We start from the raw sequence: 17,922 nt of genomic DNA, 5'->3' as shown, positions 1-17,922 counted from the left end.
TATACAATTTAATAAATCATAAACTGATGACATAGTGCTGTATTTTACTTATTTTCAACCAAAAATGCTTTGCTCGGATTAGGGGGTACTTGAATTAAAAAAATGTTCACAGGGGGTACATCACTGAAAAAAGGTTGAGAACCACTGGATTAGGGGATCAATGTAAGTGTCACAGCGCGGTCTTGAACCCACAATACTTCCACAGCAAGATTCAACACTCTGTCTGGCAGCATGCCAGGACATGCCCGCACGCTCTGAGTACTTCACACCCACGCTTCGCCGCAGCAGTAGACTGACAGCAATCAGCCCACCTGACAGCAATCAGGAGGACTGCATAGTTAAAAAAAAATGTTTAGTTTATTAAGGATCCCCATTAGTCTACACCGCAGTGGAGACTATTCTTCCTGGGGTCCTAAAGGCATAAAGGCCAGTCACTCCTTGGAACCTGTGCTGGAACGTCATTAACACTCTGTAGTAAGTATTACGTCTCTGGCTTCCCTCTCGTTGTCCTCGCTCTTGTTCTCCGTGTCCCTTATTGTCTTGTTGACTCTTGTCCCTTGTTTTCCTCGCAGTGCCCGCTGTGTTCCGTGTGCTTGAGTTTTGACCCTCAACCTCCATCTGGATTTTGGACTGTCTCCCTCGAACTTCGACCCTTGTTTGGACACGACCCCTTGTCGCTTCTCTCCTGCCCTCGACCTCCTGCCTGTCCCTGGACTTCCCTTTTGCCTCGCCCTCTTGGATTGAAAGAAGATTTCATCCATCACGCACGTACAACATCCTCCGGTATTATTTACATTGTTAATTTCACAATTAGTCCTGCAACCAACACATCGAGTAGCATGCACATCCCAGACAATCATCAAAGGTTACAATAAACCTAGTAACCTGAGTTTCTTCGCGGTGTCGTCTCCTTCCACCCCTCACGTACATAACAGTACGATGTTACATCATGTCACTTATTTTTTGCAATTTTGACTCATGTTCTTCAAGCCAGTTCCAGTATGCAAGGAGAGCCATGTAAAAGTATAACAAGCTATTTTAATCTCCTTTTTTTAATGGAATTTTCCAATAAAGGTTTCCTCTCTGGGGCAGCACGGTGGCACAGGAGTTAGTGCATGTGCTTCACAATACGAAGGTCCTGAGTAGTCCTGAGTTCAATCTTTGTGTGGAATTTGCATGTTTTCCCGGTGACTGCATGGGTTTCCTCTGGCTACTCCGGTTTCCTCCCACCTCCAAAGACATGCACCTGGGGATAGGTTGATTGGCAACACTGAATTGGCCTTAGTGTGTGAATGTTGTCTTTCTATCTGTGTTAGCCCTGCGATGAGGTGGTGACTTGTCCAGGGTGTACCCCGCCATTTGCCCGAATGCAGCTGAGGTAGGCTCCAGCACCCCCCTCGACCCTAAAAGGGACAAGTGGTGGAAAATGGATGGTTGGGGTTCTTCTCTGCTCTGACATACCGAACAGTGACCAACAATCAGATTACAACTTGAGCAAATGATGCTTTTGAAAAAGTAAATCTCTGTCAAAGGTTCAATTATCATAACCGCTTGGGCATACATGAAATCCTAGGTCAGAGTTAGTGGGTGCAAACATTATTTCCAGTGAACACTCACCATTAAAACGTTGAACCACTGTAAAAATAAAGTGCCATATTGATCATATTATATTGCATAAATAATATGCGCATAAAGCAAGATCCCAAAAAAATGTGAGCATTATTTTGATGGATGATGTTAATGTATTTTCTTTAAAACTTTGCTGTAGGCTGCAAGGCTATGTGCTCTCACCTTGTAGATTGTTTTCTGCTATCTGCCTCAAGACAGGCAGGCCTCAGAGCGGCTGCTGACAGGGCAGAAATGAGTGGATATAATTATGTGGGAGGAATCCATCACCGGCACTGCAGCATGAGGCTAATGTCCTGCTCACTAAACCTCTGGTCTCATCTTGAACTTAAATCAACCACACACACACACACACACACACACACACGCACACACACACACACACACACACACACTTCATCGATAACATAGCAGAACATAGCAGTAGACTGGTTTGCTGCGAGCGATCACTTTGTAACTTCACAAAATCAGCAAAAAAGCAAATTCCAAGCAGGCAGTTGACAAATAGTTGACATACTGTACCAACATCACCAACATTAGTCACTCCCACACAATTTGATGTAACTATGATGCAATAACTGTATTAAAGATATCTGGAACTAAAAAACAATATTGATTTCCATCAAATAACTGAACTAAACATATCACAAGACTTGATTATCATTTTTTATAAAAAACTTTTTCCACCAAGTACCACCTGAGAAAAACTTGGCTCTTCAAGTACCACCATAATGGCCAACATTAATATACAGTAGATTAGTAGGCCTAAGTATTAATTGTAAACTGTCACGGCGTGGGCGCATTCCTTCCATTCACACTCCGCCCTGCGGCGCGCTGCTCTACGCGCAACTATCAGAATCAGAAATACTTTATTATTCCCTGAGGGGAAATTCAAATTTTCAGCACAATCCCATTCGAGAGCAGACAAACATTACAGGGAGACGGAACAAGATTGCTGACTGGACTGCCAACTTCCGACGCCCCCTCCAAAAAAGCTGAGATACAGGTCAACATTGGGTGGGAAAAAAAAAAAATGGTCAAAGCCTGGGCCCCTGGAGAGGAAGCCCAGGCTGAGGCCAAGGGAAAAAAATATATACTCATAGCCATAGCACACATCCCTCTTACCAGCCGTGGCCATGCCTCAGAAGTGCTTCCATATCAGCAATCAACGCAGCTCATGCTGTTGAGGACGCCGCACACTATTTAGACCGGCGCGGCCTGATTTCCAGTGCCAGAACATAGCCATCTGTATGGTACAGTGTTTTACGTTTCTACCTCTCTCTCTGCGTTTATGCCCTTGATGTTTTCATCACTTGAACTTCTGGTTGTTTTTCCCTCGGCCCGCAGTACCCCTCTGTCCCCTCAGCTCACTGTGTGTCTCAATTCCCCCGGACTTCCCCTGAATCTCTTGCTTCTTCCCCGGATCTCGACCTCTTGCCTGCCCACGGACCCTGTCGCCTCTCTCCTGCCCTCGACCTCTCGCCTGCCCATAGACTTCCAAGCAGGCCTCGCCCTCTTTGGACTTCCGCACTCTTCTCAACACGCGCCTTCAACACTTGCCAGTAACAATCTCCAGTTTAATACATCACATAATCTTACACCATATCTTTAGTCTAGTTCATACCCTGATTATAATAAACACACCTAAGGCTAAATCGTTCACCCTTTCTCTGTACTGTCTCCTTTCACCTGGTACCGTTACATAAACAAGGTTGAGGTTTTATTTAACAAGTATATTTAAAGGGGAACAACACTTTCTTTTAAAATTTTGCCTATCGTTCACAATCATTATGAAAGACATGATGACGGATGGATAAAAAAGAAAAAATGCATTGTAAATATTAAATAAACATGAATAAAAGTCTGCTTACAGGTTATTGGGTGCCAATGAGAGCTCCACTATTTCGCCCATAAAATCCAATAAATAACCATTCAAAAACCGTCAACAATACTACATTAACATTTCATGACTTGGATATTAACCAAAGTAGTAGTGATATTGTTATTATCAGCGCTAACACAGAAAAAGTAATTATGGCATCACCCTGATCACTCTCGTGCGTCCCTATGTTTACATTATCGGGTGGTCTACTGCTTCCTCGCTTCCTTGCTCCATGTAAGTTTATTGTAGATCATGAATCGTGCATCTGACCTGGACAGAAGAAGTGTAAGTAGGTATTGTGATAAGTTAACACACTTTGACAGCCATTAAGGATCTGAAACTGGCGAAGATGACACAAACAGACGCTTGGTACCCCCCGCGCCCACCACCACCCCTTTTCTTTGTGAGGACTATGTATCATTCTTCATCTAAATGGGAATATATGAACTCCACAGCAGTTGAAGTCCTAATGACAGCAGACCTTATGCAGTAAGTGATATTTTATCATGTTTTGTCTTTATACATCAAACTTTGATTTAATTTAATGCACGATTTGTACTCATACATATTCATGGAAAATAAATGGTTCACAAACACTATGCACCACAAGGGTCAAAGAGACAATCCAGGAACATTTAGAAGCGGCTAAGAATACGAAAAATGTATATGAAATGACCTGTTATTTCTAATTCGACATTTTACATGTGCTTATTCATGTAAAATGAATGAGCGGCACCTTCCACACAGCAACTGCAAGTGGGCTGCGTTTAGGGAAGGGCGGCCCTGTGTGTGTGTGTGTGTGTGTGTGTGTGTGAGGGTTTAACAGAAATGTCAATCTCAATTCCAAGCAGGAAAATTATGATTCAGATTTTGCCAGTGTTGTGCAGCACCCCGTTATGAAAATGCAGGCATGAGTAAGCTCTTTATGACAAAGTTCTGGAGAAAAAAAAGTCTAATTGAGTTTGAGCAACAGAGCTGGAGTCCACTTCCCTCCACAGACAGTTTGGATTAACTATTATTTTGATTTCTTAATTACATTTTTTTGCCGGCATGGTCCACGATTATTTCAAAACTGATATGGTTAAAAACTTGAGCAGACAATAAATGTAAACAAATTGCAATTTCCTCTACCAAAGACACCATAGCCTGCATTTCATCATTTTCCTTTTGCATTTCCTAAAGCAACTGAAGGAATACACCATTAGAAGACAACGCAAAATAGAATGATTTTGGCTTAGCTTCTTTTTCTGCTCTATTTGTTCATTTCTAGTAGGTTTTGGCTCAGTCTTTTTCCCCTTGAGAGTGCTCGAATCTTTTACATTTTCTCCATCCAAACTCCGACCAAAAGCCGTCTTTTTGTAAATAAGAATTGTTAAAATGAATCAGAATTGTTAAAATGATGCAAAATAGACTCCTCTCACATTTTGCACAGGTCAATTTGATTGGAAAGGTTCATAACTTCTCTTATATTCTCATCATTTGGATATGTATGCATGCTGGCCTCTTCCTTAATGGATTTGCTACAACCTGCAACAACGCATCTAGCAGATATATTTGCTAACTCCTTCAAATTTTCAAGGAAAATAAAATGATTTGGGATGAAGATGATGATATTCTGTAGGTGACGTCAGCAGGCTGATGCAGGCCCACCCATACTTTGGAGCTAAAAGTGGGTGTTCCAAAATATGAATAAACTTGCTAAAAACATGGCTTTAATCATTACTGTATATATTATGGGGGGCGTTCCATGTGGATATCATGTTTAGGTCCAGAACTATGAAATAAGTGCCTATGTTGTCAACATTTTAATTGTAATTTATTTACACACTTATAGCAATCTAAACAGGTAGGTCATTGCCATTGTGCTGTGTTTTGGTAAATTGTCATTAAATGGAGAAATAATTAACACTTCTAGAATTAGTAATAATTGAAGCAAATATTAAGAGTTGAAGCAAAAATTATTTCACCCTTTTGCGGGATATTCAAAATCATGTGAACAAATCACTGATACAGTGCATCCAAAAAGTATTCACATCACTTCACTTTTTCCACATTTTGTTATGTTACAGTCTTATTCCAAAATTAAGTACATTCAGTTTTGTTTTCAAAATTCTAAAAATAATACCCCATGATCACAAAGTGATGTGAATGTTACTATTAATATGTTTTTGCAAACTTAACATAAAAAAATTAAAATAAAAAGGCATCGTGGAAGTTGCTTCTTAGCGGTCCCACTGACAGACACTTCACAGGAAAAAGTTGAACAAAGTTTTTAATGTACTAACCCCGTTTCCATATGAGTTGGGAAATTGTGTTAGACGTAAATATAAACGGAATACAATGATTTGAAAATCATTTTCAACCCATATTCAGTTGAATATGCTACAAAGACAACATATTTGATGTTCAAACTGATAAACTTTTTTTTTTTGTAAACAATCCTTAACTTTACAATTTGATGCCAGCAACACGTGACAAAGAAGTTGGAAAAGGTGGCAATAAATACTGATAAAGTTGAAAAATTCTCATCAAACACTTATTTGGAACATCCCACAGGTGTGCAGGCTAATTAGGAACAGGTGGGTGTCATGATTGGGTATAAAAGCAAATTCCACGAAATGCTAAGCAATTCACAAACAAGGATGGGGTGAGGGTCACCAATTTGTAAGCAAATTGTCGAACAGTTTCAGAACAACATTTCTCAATGAGCTATTGCAAGGAATTTAGGGATTTTAACATCTACGGTCCGGAAAATCTTCAAAATGTTCAGAGAATCTGGAGAAATCACTGCACGTAAGCGATGATATTACGGACCGTTGATCCCTCAGGTGGTACTGCATCAAAACAGACATCAGTGAGTAAAGGATATCACCACATGGGCTCAGGAACACTTTATAAAACCACTGTCAGTAACTACAGTTGGTTGCTACATCTGTAAGTGCAAGTTAAATCTCTGCTATGCAAAGCAAAATCCATTTATCAACAACACTAAGGAACGCCACTGGCTTCGCTGGGCCCGAGCTCATCTAAGATGGACTGATGCAAAGTGGAAAAGTGTTCTGTGGTCTGACGAGTCCACATTTCAAATTATATTTGGAAACTGTGGACGTAGTGTCCTCCGGACTAAAGAGGAAAATAACCATCCGGATTGTTATAGGAGCAAAGTTCAAAAGCCAGCATCTGTGATGGTATGGGGGTGTATTAGTGCCCAAGGCATCTGTAACTTACACATCTGTGAAGGCACCATTAATGCTGAATGGTCCATACAGGTTTTGGAGCAACATATGTTGTCATCCAAGCAACCTTTCCATGGATGCCCCTGCTTATTTCAGCAAGACAATGCCAAGCCATGTGTTACAACAGTGTGGTTTCGTAGTAAAAGAGTGCGGGGACTTTCCTGGCCCGCTTGCAGTCCAGACCTGTCCCCCATCGAAAATGTGTGGCGCATTATGAAGCGTAAAATACGACAGCGGAGACCCCGCACTGTTGAATGACTGAAGCTCTACATAAAACAAGAATGGGAAATAGTTCCACTTTCAAAGCTTCAACAATTAGTTTCCTCAGTTCCCAAATGTTTATTGAGTGTTGTTGAAAGAAAAGGTGATGTAACACAGTGGTGAACATGTCCTTTCCCAACTACTTTGGCACGTGTTGCAGCCATGAAATTCTAAGTTAATTATTATTTGCAAAAACAAATAAAGTTTATGAGTTTGAACATCAAATATCTTGTCTTGTCTTCAGTGCATTCAACTGAATATACAATAGGTTGGAAAGGATTTGCAAATCATTGTATTCCGTTTATATTTACATCTAACACAATTTCCCAACTCATATGGAAACAGGGTTTGTACACAGATTTTCTCCAAGTCTTTCTCCCGCAGAACGTGACTTTCCAGTCACGTCCGTATCTTCTCTTCCCCCCTGCTCTCGGCCGCTCAATGTTAAAGACAACAGGTGATTAGATTAACACGTACCACCTGGGAAATCCGATGGTGCTTGTCCTTAGCACCATAGACAGAGGCGGTGACCTTTGCTTCTGTAGGCGCGCTGGCCACACCTCCTTCCACAGGCATGTACATCAGTATTCACTGTCTTTGCTGTATACTTTGTTGATTCACCTTTGGGAGCAAGTACAGCCTCAAGTCTTTATGAATGCAATGCCTCAATCTTTGGGTGGTTTTGCTCTGTCCTGTTTGCAGCACCTCTCAAGTTCCATCAGGTTGCTGCATACATCTTAGTCTAGTCAGTGAGATGACTAAGATCCCGATAGTCACTCTGTCAGAACTACAGCGTACATGTGTGGATATAGGAGAATCTTCCAGAAGGACAACCATCTCTGCAGCAATGCATCAATCAGGCGTGTATGTAGAGTGGCCAGACAGAAGCCATTTCTCAGTGAAAAGCTTTCTACAATGCACCTGAAAGACTCTCAGACCACGAGAATCCACATTTTCTGGTGTGATGAGACAAATATTGAACTCTTTGGCGTGAATGCCAGGCATCAGGTTTGAAGAAACCAGGCACCGCTCATCCCCAGGCCAAAACCATCCCTATAGTGAAGCAGGGTGGTGGCAGCATCATGCAGTGGGTATGTTTTTCAGCGGAGGGAACTAGGAGACTAGTCAGGATAGATGGAAAGATGAATGCAGCAATGTAAAGAGACATCCTGGATGAAAACCAACTGTTGCAATCCGCTGCACGGATCGTTTGTTGTTTGGATTTTTGAGTTTGTTTTGAGCACTACCTTGTTTTGTATTCATCACCATGGCTACTTCATTTGTTTGACCTGCACTGGCGCCTCATGCACACCTGTTTTGGATTGTTATGTTAGTATTTAAGCCCGCCTGCTACCTGAGTTCAGTCTGGATATTTTGTTTGCTTCATGCAACAGTTGCGTTAGAAATTCTCTTTTGTACAGTATGTACTCTGCTAAGTCTTAGCTTAATTGACGCACGTTCGGCATGCGGTTCAGTGGACTTTTGAACTCGATTTGTGCTACCGTTAGCATTTCGCTTTCCGTGCATTGGCACACCTTTGTTTTACCCTTTGTACAAGTGTTATATTGTTATATTAAAACAAGCTCATACCTGCAATCCTGTCTGCTCCAGTCCTGTAGCATCCGGGGGTGACCACTCACGCGCACCACAATGCGTCGCGCACGCAACACCAACACTTTCCATACCGATTTGAGACTGTATTTTCTGCCAAAGGTGCATCAATGAAATATTTAGCAAATGTTATGAACACTTATGTACATGTGATTTTTACTTTTTTTATATTTCAAACCTTTGCTAAAAACTAACAAACAAAAAAAACCTTCCCATTGTCATTATGGGGTATTGTCTGTAGAGTTTTAAGGACAGCAATTAATTTATTCAACTTTGGAATAAGACTGTAACATAACAAAATGTGGAAAAAGAGAAGTGCTGTGAATACTTTCTAGATGCACTGTAAGCTTGTGTACTATTTTAGTTTGTTAAATTGTGAGTGGATTTGATTGAGGGATTTAACACAAATCAAACCAACTCATTATTATCTATATTTGATGGGTATTGGACCACTTTGAACAGGAGAAGGAAAATAATATCACAAAGAAAATATCTCAATATTAGGTATTGACTACTTAATTGTGTAAACGGCACCAAATAGAACTTCATGTTGGAATGAATGCACCGGGTCTCTCTTTTTAACAGATGATATATAATAATATTATAATATCCATCCATCCATTCATCCATCCATTTTCTACCCCGTATTCCCTTCGGTAACGCGGGGGCCGCTGGAGCCTTTCTCAGCTTCAATTGGGCGGAAGGCGGCGTACACCTTGGACAAGTCACCCCTTCATCGGAGGGCCAACACAGATAGACAGACAACATTCACACTCACATTCACACACTAGGGGCCAATTTGGTGTTGCCAATCAACCTATCCCCAGGTGCATGTCTTTGGAGGTGGGAAGAAGCCGGAATCCCCTTAGGGAACCCACACTGTCACGGGGAGAACATGCAAACTTTACACAGAAAGATCCCGAGCCCGGGATTTGAACTCAGGACCTTTGTATTGTAAGGCAGACGCACTATTCCCTGTTCCACGGTGCTGCAACATATACTGTTTATATAGACCAGGGGTCACCAACCTTTTTGAAACCAAGAGCTACCTCTTGGAAGCTGATTAATGCGAAGGGCTACCAGTTTGATACACACTTAAATAAATTGCCAGAAATAGCCAATTTGCACAATTTACCTTTAACAAATACATCTATCTACCAGTATATATAAAAAAATGGGTATTTTTGTCTGTCATTCCGTCGTACATTTTTTTTTCCTTTACGGAAGGTTTTTTGTAGAGAATAAATTATGAAAAAAACACTTAATTGAACGGTTTAAAAGAGGAGGAAACAGGAAAAAAAAGAAAATTTAATTTTCGAACATAGTTTATCTTTAATTTTGATTCTTTAAAATTCAAAATTCAACCAAAAAAAAAAAAGAGGAGGAAAAACTAGCTAATTCGAATCTTTTTGAAAAAATAAAAAAAATAATTTATGGAATATCATTAGTAATTTTTCCTGATTAAGATTAATTTGAGAATTTTGATGACATGTTTTAAATAGGTTAAAATCCAATCTGCATTTTGTTAGAATATATAACAAACTGCACCAAGCTATATTTCTAACAAAGAAAAATCATTATTTCTTCTAGATTTTCCAGAACAAATTTCTTTAAAGAAATTCAAAAGACTTTGAAAAAAGATTTAAATTTGATTCTCAAGATTTTTTAGATTTGCCTGAATACTTTTTTTTAATTTTAATTATAAGTTTGAAGAAATATTTCACAAATTTTTTTTGTCGAAAAAACAGAAGTTACTCTTTACAATAAAAAAATAAATTTAATTGAACATTGATTTAAATTGTCAGGAAAGAAGAGGAAGAAATTTAAAAGGTAAAAATGTATATATGTGTTTAAAAATCCAAAAATTATTTTTAAGGTTGTATTTTTTCTCTAAAATTGTCTTTCTGAAAGTTATAAGAAGCAAAGTAAAAAAATATATATATATATTTAAACAAGTGAAGACCAAGTCTTTAAAATATTTTCTTGGATTTTCAAATTCTATTTGAGTTTTGTCTCTCTTAGAATTAAAAATGTCGTGAAAAGCGAGGCCAACTTGCTAGTAAATAAGTACAATTTAAAAAATAGAGGCAGCTCACTGGTAAGTGCTGCTATTTGAGCTATTTTTAGAACAGGACAGCGGGCTTCTCATCTGGTCTTTACGGGCTACCTGGTGCCTGCGGGCACCGCGTTGGTGACCCCTGATATAGACGGTGAAAATAATCATTGTCTATGTACAGAGTATATGTTGGAATGGGAAACAAAGGGCATCCTTGGTTGCATTCATTCCAATATAAACATTCCAACAATATAATAGTATTTCAAAAAGTGTGTCTTGATATTCAGGCTCATTCCAGGTAAGGAATCATTGTGTCCTGTCGTGACCGCAAAATGTCATGTTTTCATCACACCTGTGCCCCATTGGCTCCCAGGAGTGTCTGACTCATCAGGGACGACACGAACATCATCCCATGTTGAGGTTTCCATATTTGTGCTATTTTTGTCAATCACTCGAGTCACAGAAAGAGATGCGTCAAAATTCATGTCAGAGGTGAAGATAGATCAACAAGTAGAGGAACCTCTGTCCTCATGTAGATTAATGTAAGCGTGTGATGAGACAAGCGTGGGGATATCTCACACACAGAGGGGTGGGAGTTGGACGTGGGGTGAATCGGGTGAGTGGAGGAGGTGGATAAAGAGAGGAGCCTGAGTTACTTCCCACTCTGCTGACTTCTGGAGAGCTTCATGAGCAGCAGGGGTGCAAAGGATCCATCCTGAGGTAAAGGGAAGACCACCGTTGTCCTGTGCTGAGAGTGCTGCGGGTTGCCCTGGTAGACCGTCATGAGCTTCAGAGCAGTGCTGCTGTCCTTCGTCCTCATGTCTCTGAGCTGGTCCAATGCAGCTGTCATCACAGGAGTGAGTGACAACCTTCTGTTTATTCTAATAGCTGTTTTTTTAAACATATATTTTTAAAACATATTTTTAGTGTTATTTGTATGGGTCATTTTCAGGTATTTTAAAATGAGGTGATTGTAGCCCATTCAGAAAGGACCCGTAGGTCAAAAGTACCCCCCAAACATATCATAATTATAATTATTTTGTTAGGATCTGTTTTTGGATTTAACTTCAGCAAAATTGCAAAGAATCAAGCGTCACACCTCTTGACAAACTACCTTAAGTTTTCCTTGTCTGTATGCAAATTAAATCAAAATAAATGAAAAAAAAAGCAAAAATATACATCAATTACAATTGTTTTTTACATTGATGAATTTGCAAATGGTTATATATTCTTGAAACATATCTACCTGTTGATCATATACACTGTAAAAACAAAAGATACCAGGAATTCACAGGATTTACCACTATTTTTTCATAGTAAAATACGGTAATCAAAATGTAATGTCGCATTACATCGAATGACTGTACAAATTACGACGGCCTCATATTTTAGAACAATTCCCTTCTATTTCACAGTGAAATGCTGTAATGATGGTCCTCTGTAATATCACAACAAATTACGGTAAATTCAAACTGATTGGCCTCTTAAAGGGTTCCATAGACTACGTTGTACACTCTTATGCTGTTAAAATAAGAAAGTAATCAAAAAAAAAACAAATTCATTTTGAAGTTACAGCATCCATCCTTCCATTTTCTACCGCTTGTCTCTCTCTGGGTAAGAGGGCACTAGAGCCTATCCCAGCTGCATTCGGGCGGAAGGCTATGTACACCCTGGACAAGTCACCACCTCATCGCAGGACCAACACAGATAGACAGACAACATTCACACTCATATTCACACACTAGGGCCAATTCAGTGTTGCCAGTCAACCTATCTCTAGGTGCATGTCTTTGGAAGTGGGAGGAAGCCGGAGTACCCATGCAGTTACATGCAGACTACACGCGTAAAGACCCCGAGCCCGGGGATATACTTGTAATTCTATTATATTTAATTATAAAAGAACAAATGTAAAGTTGCAGCATTTAGTTGTAACTTTATTGTAACTAACTGTTAAATAACATCTCTGCAGTTACAGTAAATTGCTCTAAAGTTATTTCACAGTAGATTACTGTAAATGTTACACTGCAAAAAAGAGCTGACAAAATATAAGATAAAAACACTAACATTAGTAAGTAAGTATTATTATTAAAATTACCATATTATTATTATTATTATTATTAGTGAAATGATCCGTACATGCAGCCAGTTAATTTTACTTCATAGAACAGCTTACATTGAGATTTGTATATCTATACATTAGCAGAACTTTTAAGATAGAAATACGTTTTTTATTCTGAAAACAAAAATTATTCATCTTGAAATTCTTAAATTAAGTATCCATGGGATTTTACAGAATCTTTAAACAAGATTTATATGTGGGGAAAACCAAAATATTTTAATTTGAATAGTTTTTTTTCTTAATTTTAACATGTTTAAACTAGAAAAAAATTATTCATGCTAAAATTAAAAATATGATAATAGGTCATTGATTAAAAATAAGAAAATAGCTCTTAAAACAGGGGAAAAGTCTAGATTTTTTTTTTTATCTTGATGAGTGGCAACTAATTTGCAGTGTACTGTAAAGGAAAGCAATTATTATCCATCAGTTTGCTATGATTTAACAATGCCATTTTTTTTACTGTATTCATGTGAGCTTCTGAGCTTCAGTATCAATACAATCAAAATGCATACACTTGAATGTGCAATAAATCCAAAAAGCACAGTCACTTTTCTTGATAAATGAAGTCGAATGTAATTACACATGACAGCATGAAGACCACATCCTCCTCCTCCGCCTCCTCATTCACGTCCACTGGAAACACAAGTGGAAATTATATCATTCCTGTGATTGATACTCATTCATAAATAGATTAAGGAGATGACTTGACAGGACAAATGTACGTGGGTGCATGGAAGCAAAAATACAATTCAACCAAAGCAGGTTATATGGTCATTTGTGCTAACACAGTATGGATTTATTGGCATCAATAACGTCTCATCTGACTGTTCTTTAAATCTGGTTGACTCTTTCTCCTGCAGGCTTGTCAGAGAGACATACAGTGTGATTTTGGTACGTGCTGTGCAGTCAGTCTATGGCTGAGGGGTCTGAGGATATGCGTCCCCAGAGGCATGGAAGGGGATGAATGCCATCCGCTGAGCCACAAGGTGCACAACAAATGAGATATTTAATCCTCACTGCATTACGCTCTATAATTCTCTCTGGCTAGTACTAGGAAGCTGACAGAAGTCTTTAAAAATGCTGCTGATAACGTCACAAGCTATTGATCTTCTACACCGTGCAGCAGGGCCACACATCATTTAGATCAGTGGTTCTCAAATGGGGGTACGCGTACCCCTGGGGGTACTTGAAGGTATGCCAAGGGGTACGTGAGATTTAAAAAAAAATATTGTAAAAATAGCAACAATTCAAAAATCCTTTATAAATATATTTATTGAATAATACTTCAACAAAACATGGTTGTAAGTTCATAAACTGTGAAAAGAAATGCAACAATGCAATATTCAGTGTTGACAGCTAGATTTTTTGTGGACATATTCCATAAATATTGATGTTTAGAATTAAGTTGATGAATCCAGATTGATCTCTGTTACAATCCCCAAAGAGGACACTTTAAGTTGATGATTACTTCCATGTGTAGAAATCTTTATTTATAATTGACTCACTTGTTTATTTTTCAATACGTTTTCAATTATTTTTATATCTATTTTTCCAAATAGTTCAAGAAAGACTACTACAAATGAGCAAGATTTTGCACTGTTATACAATTTAATAAATCAGAAACTGATGACATAGTGCTGTATTTTACTTCTTCATCTCTTTTTTTCAACCAAAAACGCTTTGCTCTGATTAGGGAGTTCTTGAATTTAAAAAATGTTCACGGGGGGGCATATCACTGAGAAAAGATTGAGAACCACTGGTTTAGATGATCCTCAAATATTTGCCCAGATTACTTCCACCTCTGAATTAGGACTTATTGGGCACCATTCAGTGATCGTTCTTAAGAACACATTTTGTTCTTAGGCCCGCTTGCAAAGTTTTTAAGGAGATTTTTGTATTCACCAATGTTTTCTTAGCTGGGATTTATTCGTAGGTAAGAACAAAATCTACAAGTGCTCCAGAGCACTCTTAGCGTGGCCAATTTGTTCTTAAGTGTGACAAATTCCCTTACTTCGATTGTCTAGTATTACATTGATATCATAGATGGATAGATAGATAGATAGATAGATAGATAGATAGATAGATGGATGGATAGATGTATAGATAGATAGATAAATGGATGTGTTCTCTGTGTGTTTGATCTTCGGCTGTGCCCTTATTTTGGGGAATTAAGGGTGTTTACCTATGCAAATTACGGAAATAAGGGTGTTTACGTATGCATATTGGGGAAATAAGGGCATGTTTATATGCAAATTATAATAGACACGCATGTGCTAACCATTTGGCTTTCAGCAACTTAAGAACAGCAGGTGGGAACAATTTGGGCATTTAAGAACACGTCCTAAATTTGAATGGGCTCCTCTTAGGAAATCACTTAGGCAGAAAGATAAGAAGAAAAGTCAGGAACTTATTGTTGAATGTGGCCCAATAAGAGGAGTTTTAATGAGTTGTATATAAAGTGAAGAATTATGTCACACTGACCCTCCTCTTCTCACCACGTTCAGGTACCTTACGCAGGAAAGAGGCAGCACCACACCTGTCCCTGTTTGCCGCAATTGGTGTGCACCAGAGTCTCTGCAAACAAGTACAGATGCACTGACGACTACAAAAACATGGACTTCAAATAAACGGCCATGCGTGCAAATCATGGCCGACATTTCACTGTAAAGACTTGCACAGTTTGCGTCGCAACAACACATGTTTCCTCTTGTATTCTTGTGTTTCCTCACGTAATTCAGTTGCGCAATACTGTGTTGAATGTATTCACGCACACATCAGGGAGGGATTAAGAAGTACAACAAACGAGCCATGGAGGACGTAATGCACTTTGTACTAAACAGGATGATTGTTCGATGATTTTGTGAACCATAAATGTATTTGCTGTTTGATTTCCATGCTCAATTGATCATTTGCAAATTTGAAAAAACTGTAAAGTAGTCACGCTCAATTTACGTTGTATCATTATATCTATAAACAATCTTCCAACCTACAAAATAGCCAGGTGTGGCGTCTATAACTCCCCAAATATTTGCTTATTTTTCTTGCACTAATTATCCGTTAGTGTGAAAGTCGAACAGTAGATTTGTTTACACTAACTTAATAAATGCTGAATGAACCGTTTGCGACTCACGTCTATCACAGCATTGGTTCTGTTGCTGCTGTGTTGTGTAATATACTTGTTAATAAATGATCATTCTTTCAGTTTTATTATGCACTCCATATCTTTAAAGATCTTGTCATATATAATGAGTTGTCACATTTCGGAAATAATATTACCTTTCCAATTATCGCCTGCTTTCTATCTCTCTCTCTCTCAACATACATACATATATACGGTATATGCTGTAAACACACACACACACACACACACACACACACACACACACACACGTGTATATATATATATATATATATATATGTATATATATATATATTCATATATATATATAAACCCCGTTTCCATATGAGTTGGGAAATTGTGTTAGATGTAAATATAAACGGGATACAATGATTTGCAAATCCTTTTCAACCCATATTCAATTGAATGCACTACAAAGACAAGATATTTGATGTTCAAACTCATAACCTTTTTTTTTTTGCAAATAATAATTAACTTAGAATTTAATGGCTGCAACACGTGCCAAAGTAGTTGGGAAAGGGCATGTTCACCACTGTGTTACATCACCTTTTCTTTTAACAACACTCAATAAACGTTTGGGAACTGAGGAAACTAATTGTTGAAGCTTTGAAAGTGGAATTCTTTCCCATTCTTGTTTTATGTAGAGCTTCAGTCGTTCAACAGTCCGGCGTCTCCACTGTCATATTTTACGCTTCATAATGCGCCACACAATTTCCATGGGAGACAGGTCTGGACTGCAGGCGGGCCAGGAATGTACCCGCACTCTTTTACTACAAAGCCACGCTGTTGTAACACGTGGTTTGGCATTGTCTTGCTGAAATAAGCAGGGGCGTCCATGATAACGTTGCTGGGATGACAACATATGTTGTTCCAAAACCTGTATGGACCTTTCAGCATCAATGGTGTCTTCACAGATGTGTAAGTTACCCCATACCATCACAGATGCTGGCTTTTCAACTTTGCGCCTATAACAATCAGAATGGTTATTTTCGTCTTTGTTCTGGATGCCCCCCGTCCTGTGTTTCCAAATATAACTTGAAATGTGGACTTCGTCAGAACACAGAACACCTTTCCACTTTGCATCAGTCCATCATAGAGGATCTCGGGCACAGCCAAGCCGGCGGCTTTTCAGGGTGTTGTTAATAAATGGGTTTGGCTTTGCATCGTAGAGTTTTAACTTGAACTTACAGATGTAGCGACCAACTGTAGTTACTGACAGTGGTTTCATGAAGTGGTCCTGAGCCCATGTGGTGATATCCATTACACACTGAGGTCAGTTTTTGATGCAGTACCGACTGAGGCATCAAAGGTCTGTAATATCATCGCTTACGTGCAGTGATTTTTCCAGATTCTCTGAACCTTTTGATGATTTTACGGACCGTAGATGGTAAAATCTCTAAATTCCTTGCATTAACTCGTTGAGAAGTGTTATTCTAAAACCGTTTGACAATTTTCTTACAAAGTGGTGACCCTCACCCCATCCTTCTTTGTGAAATACTTAGCATTTCATGGAAGCTGCTTTTATACCCAATCATGGCACCCACCTGTTCCCAATTAGCCTGCACACCTGTGGGATGCTCCAAATAAGTGTTTGATGAGCATTCCTGAACTTTATCGGTATTGATTGCCACCTTTCCCAACGTCCTTGTCACGTGTTGCTGGCATCACATTCTAAAGTTAATGATTATTTGCCAAAACTAAAGTTAATGATTATTTGCCAAAACATTTTTTTTTATCAGTTTGAACATCAAAAATGTTGTCTTTGTAGCATATTCAACTGAATATGGGTTGAAAATGATTCGAAAATCATTGTATTTCTATTAATATATATATATATATATATATATATATATATATATATATATATATATATATATATATATATATATATACAGGTGATTGAAGAAGAAATATTAGGATTGTAATCTATATGTATACATCTATATTTAAATATGTATATATATATATATATATATATATATATAAAACACC

At 38.5% G+C, this 17,922-nt stretch overlaps 1 protein-coding gene across 1 annotated transcript; it reads left to right on the top strand.

Annotated features, from left to right (window-relative positions):
- The first annotated feature begins 11,293 nt into the window (after positions 1–11,293).
- Positions 11,294–15,932, top strand: prok1 (prokineticin 1). The gene is made up of 3 exons (XM_061902262.1): positions 11,294–11,529; positions 13,652–13,777; positions 15,296–15,932. The coding sequence occupies exons 1-3, from the start codon at positions 11,455–11,457 to the stop codon at positions 15,416–15,418; spliced, it is 324 nt and encodes a 107-aa protein (XP_061758246.1). The 5' UTR covers positions 11,294–11,454; the 3' UTR covers positions 15,419–15,932.
- The last annotated feature ends 1,990 nt before the right edge of the window (positions 15,933–17,922 follow it).

Source organism: Nerophis ophidion, linkage group LG06 (assembly GCF_033978795.1).
Source record: "Nerophis ophidion isolate RoL-2023_Sa linkage group LG06, RoL_Noph_v1.0, whole genome shotgun sequence".
NCBI classification, from domain to species: Eukaryota; Metazoa; Chordata; class Actinopteri; order Syngnathiformes; family Syngnathidae; genus Nerophis; species Nerophis ophidion.
The sequence above is the reverse complement of the archived record's forward strand: the minus strand, read 5'-3'. Positions and strand labels throughout refer to the sequence as shown.

What these genes read in the sequence shown, in the direction of transcription:
- prok1 (XM_061902262.1), top strand. Translation starts at nt 11,455, where the DNA reads ATGAGCTTCAGAGCAGTGCTGCTGTCCTTCGTCCTCATGTCTCTGAGC. An exon ending in ATGCAGCTGTCATCACAGGA is followed by an intron (nt 11,530 to 13,651) that starts GTGAGTGACAAC and finishes TTTCTCCTGCAG; the next exon opens with GCTTGTCAGAGAGACATACA. An exon ending in GCCATCCGCTGAGCCACAAG is followed by an intron (nt 13,778 to 15,295) that starts GTGCACAACAAA and finishes CACCACGTTCAG; the next exon opens with GTACCTTACGCAGGAAAGAG.